The sequence below is a fragment of the Neoarius graeffei genome, chromosome 11, assembly GCF_027579695.1.
Source record: "Neoarius graeffei isolate fNeoGra1 chromosome 11, fNeoGra1.pri, whole genome shotgun sequence".
Classification (NCBI taxonomy): domain Eukaryota; kingdom Metazoa; phylum Chordata; class Actinopteri; order Siluriformes; family Ariidae; genus Neoarius; species Neoarius graeffei.
The window spans coordinates 27,731,611-27,739,383 of NC_083579.1; the positions used below are offsets into that span (position 1 = coordinate 27,731,611).

Sequence of the window (7,773 nt, forward strand, 5' to 3'; positions counted from 1 at the left end):
AAATCCAGACTAACCCAGACTTAACCCAGACTAACCCGGGCACTTAAAGCTTCCAGCCTGCCTAATCGCTCTAAATTATTAATTTCCTCACATGTTTGTGCGCAAATAGCAAATGTATTCCCAATCAGCACCTTGATCGAATTATCCCTTCTCAATACACAAGCTTGTTTTCACACCTTTCAGTGATTGTGCAAATGCAGAACCCACAACAACCCAAATCCAGAATGTCCATGATGTACAGAAACTCAACGGCGGGTTTCTTTCTTGCTTTCTTTCTTTTTTTTCTACCCCTCCGGCGGATATGCAAAAAAGGAAAACTCCTTCTCTGACGTTACAGGGGTATAAAAAAGGCCAAAAGGGGACATTCAGCTGGAGCGCAAAACACGAGCCTGCACACACACACACACACACACACACTCACTCACTCACTCACTCACTCACACACACACAGTGCTGCTTTTGGAATTTTTTTTTTATTCCAGCAATTATGAGGAGCTCTATCGGAATCTGATTTCGGACCAATAAACTTTCCGACTTTAGGTACTGCGTTTTTTTCTGTCCTTTTACGCACCGTAGGCTGTTTCTCTTCTCGCGTCCCCAGCTCCTTTCCTTGTTTTCTTTCCATTCATATCTGTATTTCTGACTCTCCTCCTGTGCTGCGTGTGTGTAGGCGCTCTCCGTGCTCCTCTCCGTCTCTGTTCTCTCCGGTGCGCTCTGCGTGATGCCCGCTGGCATGTTCAGCATCGACAGTATCCTGGCCGGCAGAGCTGGCAGAGCTGGCCGAAGCGCCCGGGCAGCCTGTAAGGACTCTCTGGTGCTCAGTGCGGATGAAGGGCCGCTCCTCTTCCCCGGGTTGTCGGATTCACTGGCGGCCGCGGCTCCTGATTACAGCGGAGTGTACTCAGCCCGGATACCGGCCTACACCTCCTACTGCTACGGCGCGAGCGCGGCACCGAGCTGCTGCCCGGGATCCTTACCGAGTCAGTGCCCGTGCATGCCAACAGGTAAAGCACCAGCTCACCTTTACGCACTAAATCTCCTCCATGCTCGAGAACAGGTTTTATACTGAAACATTAATGCTGCAAAAAGATCCCTGACACACGGATTTTCCCAGTCGCTCCTTTTTGCTTCCGTTTGTATTTTTAGTATTTTGTATCTCTGGCATGAGTATGGGAATGTGCACGTGCTGGATCTTTAATTACCCTTTACACGATCCAGATTTATACAGCTTTCATCATTAGGGTTTTCATATATATATATATATATATATATATATATATATATATATATATATATATATATATATATATATATATACACACACACACACACACACTTGGGAACAGTTTTGCTGAGAAAGTGGCTCCATTTTACTTCTGGAAAGATAATTCACTAAACAATCATTTCTTTCGACACATTTAGAGGAAAATAGATCCAGTATATAGATACAATATGGGCTTCACTCCTGGAGAAAAGGGGTACTAACTAAAGGGTACTTGTCTCTGGGCGGATACCATGACATATACAGATCTTTTGTACCTTAAGTAGGCTGATGTATTAAAAAAAAAAAAAGGACTCTATTGTACTTTAACGCTTTACTTAAAAAAAGAAAACAAATTTCTACAAACGTAAACAATTTTCAAGGTCCACTATGTGCACTCTATCCTGGTGAAAGATTTATATTATATTATATTATATTATATTATATTATATTATATTATATTATATTATATTATATTATATTACAGATAAACTGTTGTACCCATAATGGTGCCACCCCAACACCAAGCAAATGCTTGAATTTGCCGTCATCACAATTACGCGTTTATACACACGAACTACAAATTATACACAAATCTTATTATAGATTTACACACGAAACGGACATAATTCTAGCATTTGAATATTATGTATATATAAAAATATAAAGATTTAAAGTACCAGAACGTGCAATTCGCATGTGCGACATATCTATACGGATCAAGCCCACACTTTCGATTATAGACTCGAAACTAATGTCAGGACGAACATCAATCCCGCAATACATGCCATTTAATAGTATCTTCATTTTCTTTTACATTTTACAGTCCATCCGTCCGTCCATCCATCCATGTGGATAATACTACTGTTATACGCAATTTTAATAATCTAAAAATGTGTAAAACTGCTGTTTCTGCTGTAGAAGTGCCGTCGGTTTTGTTTGTTTCTTTGTTTGTTCATTCGTTCATTCATCTAGTCATTTGTTTGTTTGCTGCGTATTTCCTCATCACGTTTTTCTTCAACAAACACACTCCGTAATCCGCACGGTTCAGTTCTTTAAAAAGCTATGAACATTCCTTTCCTTTATTTTTATTTACCAACCTTCAGTTTATTATTTACACCGATTCAGTAACTAATAAAGCACCGATTATTGTGCAGATGAACAGATTTATGAGTTACTCAGTGTTGTTAACAGTCATGTAGGCCTTATTACCTCTAACTTTCTTTATTCAACTGCTTGAACTTCTTTTAAGCAGTGATGGCTTTTACACAATGCCTTATTTTTTTTTATATTGCTACTGACATAAAAGTCATCATTTCGACCCATCCGACATTTTATTAAACAGCTTACGAAGTTAAAGAGGAATTAAGCTGCTCTCTCTCTCTCTGTGTGTGTGATGAGTCAGAGAAGATGAACTTTGAACCTGTTTCAGCTTCTACATGAACACACTAGTCCACTCACCTTGACTTGTTTCTAGAAAATATGATAAATGATATGGATGAATATATAAGCATGATGAGCTGTGTTTCTAGTTTGTTTACTGCCTTGTTTACTGCCTGTTATCGCTGAAAGAGGGCGTTGACGTGAAAGTCAGGAGAGACAGGAAGCAAAAGCTGTTAAGGCCATCAGCTTTACTAATGGCACATTTCATGGACTTTTGTTGCCTTTTGTTTTTGAAGATTTGGATGGGCCACACTGACACTTTCATGTGTATTCGCTGTTAGTCACGTTGCTTTAAGAAGACATTTACATTGAGGGATATGTTGTTTCCTTCCTGGATAAAAGTGCATTATTTATGAAGACCAACCTTATATTATTTTAAATGCTGCACAATAACTACAGTTAGATGTTATACGTTATATTACCAGGATTAATAGCTTTAGAAAAAAATTTTGTGTGGATTTTCTGGCGTGCGTGCGCGCGCGTGTGTATTTCTTCTTATTTCTTTAGGCTATTTATTATTTCTATCTGTGTGAGCTTCCAACCATTATACATAAAATAAACTGGAAAATATTTCTCCTTTTTTCCTCCCAACACACTCCTCAGAACATTTTGCTCTGCATTCAGCTCTTTGATTTCGAGAATTAAAACTAGTCAGGAGTGTGTTGCAGGTTAACACCTTTTTCTTAGTATAAAGTTAAAACATAAAAATACAATATACTAAGTTTAAACACTAATAACTTGATAAATTAATATTTGGCCTGGGAATGTTTATTTTTAGAATATAGGTGTGTTAAATGCCATGGTATTTTCTGTAAAACACTATAAAACATGCCATGTGATTTACTCACAGTTCACTTCAGGAAAATTAAAAGAAAATGTTGATTTTTTTTCTTGTTGTATAAATAATAATAAAACATCTACCTTTTTACTGATGTGCACAAAGTTAACTAGATGCTTATATACTTTTATATACAGTCTATTATTATTATTATTATCTCATCTCATTATTTCTAGCCGCTTTATCCTGTTCTACAGGGTCGCAGGCAAGCTGGAGCCTATCCCAGCTGACTACGGGCAAAAGGCGGGGTACACCCTGGACAAGTCGCCAGGTCATCACAGGGCTGACACATAGACACAGACAACCATTCACACTCACATTCACACCTACGCTCAATTTAGAGTCACCAGTTAACCTAACCTGCATGTCTTTGGACTGTGGGGGAAACCGGAGCACCCGGAGGAAACCCACGCGGACACGGGGAGAACATGCAAACTCCACACAGAAAGGCCCTCGCCGGCCACGGGGCTCGAACCCGGACCTTCTTGCTGTGAGGCGACAGCGCTAACCACTACACCACCATGCCACCCTATTATTATTATTATTATTATTATTATTATTATTATTATTATTTATTCCCTTGACTTCTGGATGTAATAAATCTTTTTCAAATGGCACTAGAATTTTATTTATCGATTTATTTACTTACTTACAGTTGATGCTAATTAAAGCAATAACTGTTAGACTCTCAATGACAAAATACAAATGTAATAAAGTGTACGTCCAAATGTAGAGCAGTGACGTCAGCGGCTGTATTTTTATGGTTATGGTCATATATATATAGTGATTGCAAGTTTATTTATTTGTATTTATTGAGAAATTTAGTTGTTTTGGAATAGATATTCATTTTTAAAAGAGATACCAGTGTACTTTAATAGTGTAATTATGACAAAAAACAAAGAAACCCCCCCCCAACAGCACATGAAATTAATTTTACACATATTTCCTGTATACTGGGCTCTGTTCTGATGTCACTTTATTTATATTTATATTTGTATATATTTTTCTCAACACTTCATGTCTACAAAAACTAATCCAAAATATTTCTGAGTTACCTTGAAATTCTATCACAATTAGCCTGTTTATTCACACAGTGTGTGCGCGCGCGCGTGTGTGTGTGTGCGCGCGCGCGATATAGATGCTATAATAATGGAATGTAAGCAATACAAAACTAGATTCTGTCTGATTCTCTGCCCAGTGTACGACAGTCCTGGCTCGCTGCTGATGTCCCCTGTTCCTCCTCCCCACATGATGTCCTACATGTCCATGTCCCCTCTGGCCCCTCTGACCCCCCTGAGCTCCGTGTCGCGCGCGGAGCTTCAGCTCCTCAACCAGCTGCACTGCAGGAGGAAGCGGCGGCACCGCACCATCTTCACCGATGAACAGCTCGAAGCCCTCGAGGGCCTTTTTCAGGAGACTAAATACCCGGATGTTGGCACGAGGGAACAGCTGGCCCGAAAAGTGCACCTGCGTGAGGAGAAGGTGGAGGTAAGGACAATGAACAGATATTTCTAGGAAATAGAGATTTTATGGTTTAAAAACAGCAGAGATAGCACGATATCACTTTTTCTTTTCCCGATACTGATCTTGAAACCTTGAGTATCGGCTGATATTGAGATATTTCTTTAAAAAGATTTAAAATATTATAAACACTTTAAAAATATAGAAAACAAGACATAGCTTTCACATTGCAAATTTAACACACACACACACACACACACACACACACACACACACACACACACACACACACACACACAGATGCTTTGGATTATTATTTTTAATTTCAGGTCCTATATATTTTCTTCTCCAATATCTGATCTGGTATTTTCTTATATCGCCCAACATTGATCCTGGGTATCAGATCGGTGCCATCTCTAATTCCCATTTTTAAGAACTTTTTGAAAGTTAAATAAATAAATAAATGAATGAATGTATATAGCGCCTTTCTCAATACCCAAGGTCACTTTACAATTATAAGGGAGGGGAGGGGAAAATAAATAAATAAATAAATAAATAAATAAATAAATATAATGCACTTGTAGTAAATATGACTATAAGAACTTCAAATAGCACAGTGATGATGATGACAATTAATAATAATAATAATAATAATAATAATAATAATAATAATAATAATGTAATTAGACTTACAAAATAGAATTATGTTCATATGTGCAAAAATTTGTTTTTGCAGTACACATTTTTATAAAAAAAAAAAAAAAGGTTCCAAACTCTAGCTCTGGGTGGTACCTTTATCTGTTGTACCTTTAACATTTGCAAATTTAACACACACACACACACACACACACACACACACACACACACACACACACACACACACACACAGAGGGAGACAGAGAAAGAGAATATTTTGGATTGTTACTTTTAATTTCAGGTCCTATAAGGAGATCTCTTGGAGTCGGAAAGATTTTTTCTTAGGGATATAATTGGGCTGTAAAGTTACCGCTGAGAGAGTAAAGCACACTTTTGTACACAAAGGTACTAAGGGTACTGAAGGTACTGAAGGTCCGCACCTTCAACTTATTTGCTTTCAAATTCTTTTTAAAGATTGTCCTGTATTTGGTGTGTCTCCCCCCTCCCCCCATTACATTCATATTTGTCTTTTCTTCCTTGCGTTTGTAAGATCTAAATATTTTTGTTTATTTTAATTGTGTGTGCGTGTTCGTTTTTAATTAAATTGAATTTATTTATTTATTTTTGACGAGCGCGCGGCGGTGTAGTGGTTAGCACTCACAGCAAGAAGGTCCGGGTTCGAGCCCCGTGAGCCTTTCTGTGCGGAGTTTGCATGTTCTCCCCGTGTCCGCGTGGGTTTCCTCCGGGTGCTCCGGTTTCCCCCACAGTCCAAAGACATGCAGGTTAGGTTAACTGGTGACTCTAAATTGACCGTAGGTGTGAATGTGAGTGTGAATGGTTGTCTGTGTCTATGTGTCAGCCCTGTGATGACCTGGTGACTTGTCCAGGGTGTACCCCGCCTTTCGCCCATAGTCAGCTGGGATAGGCTCCAGCTTGCCTGCGACCCTGTAGAACAGGATAAAGCGGCTACAGATAATGAGATGAGATGAGATGAGATGAGCTTAAAAAAAAGTCAAATGAAATCTGAAGTGCTCGCGGAGCCGCTTTTTCTCCGTTCAATGAACATTTCCATTCATGTCGTCCTTGATCTCTGATTTTCCGCTCAGGTTTGGTTTAAGAACAGAAGAGCGAAATGGAGGAGACAGAAAAGATCTTCATCCGAGGAATCCGAGAGCGCACAGAGCAAGTGGAACAAAACCGGCAAAAGCGGCGCCGCAGAGAAAACAGAGGAGAGCAAGAGCGACGCGGACTCGGACAGCTGATACCAACACACACACACACACACACACACACATCCATTTATCATGTGTTAATATCACCCCGATCGGACTTGTACAGAATGTAAAATGTGTGAAACTGAAGTGTAATGTTCTCATGCTGTTGCACAGATGTACATGAAATGTGACCTTTTTGCTTTGATTATTGTTATTTATATTAATTTAATGCTTTTTTTCTTTTTTTCCATTTTTATTTTTTTTTTACACAACAGACAAAATATACCGTGGTCTGGTCATATGAATATTAAATATTACTACATTGTGAAAGCTCTTTTCTAAATTTTAATTATTACTTTTTTAAATTTTATAACTTTAGCCTTCTCATGTCTCTGTATGGAAGATTAAGATGGAGATTAAAATCAGACACCTTCATGTCGGTATCACGGTTCAGTTACTGCAGGATTAAACACTTCAGCAGGATTAAGATCATCCTGGATTTCCATCGGGTTTCTCAAATCAATCAGTAAAATCTTAGCAGGAAACAAAATGCGACGCTTCAGACAATTACAAGCGCTGATAATAATTAAATAAATAATTAACAATATAGCACAAACCGACTGCAAACCGCCCCAGTGCATGCTGGAGGTCCTGGTTTGAAGAAGCCAACAGGACAACATCATCCGCAAAAAGCAGAGATGAAATCCTGTGGTTCCCAAACAGGATTCCTTCCGGACCCTGGCTGCGCCTAGAAATTCTGTCCATAAAAAATTATGAACAGAACCGGTGACAAAGGGCAGCCCTGCCGGAGTCCAACATGCACTGGGAACAGGTCTGACTTACTGCCGGCAATGCGAACCAGACTCCTGCTCCGTTCGTACAGGGACTGGACAGCCCTTAGCAAAGAGCCCCGAACCCCA

At 39.2% G+C, this 7,773-nt stretch overlaps 1 protein-coding gene across 1 annotated transcript; it reads left to right on the forward strand.

The window, feature by feature from the left end:
- Positions 1–721: 721 nt before the first annotated feature.
- Positions 722–7,038, forward strand: gsc (goosecoid). Its single transcript, XM_060932932.1, has 3 exons — positions 722–1,004; positions 4,741–5,030; positions 6,746–7,038. Exons 1-3 carry the CDS (start codon positions 722–724, stop codon positions 6,899–6,901), a joined length of 729 nt encoding a protein of 242 aa, XP_060788915.1. The 3' UTR covers positions 6,902–7,038.
- The last annotated feature ends 735 nt before the right edge of the window (positions 7,039–7,773 follow it).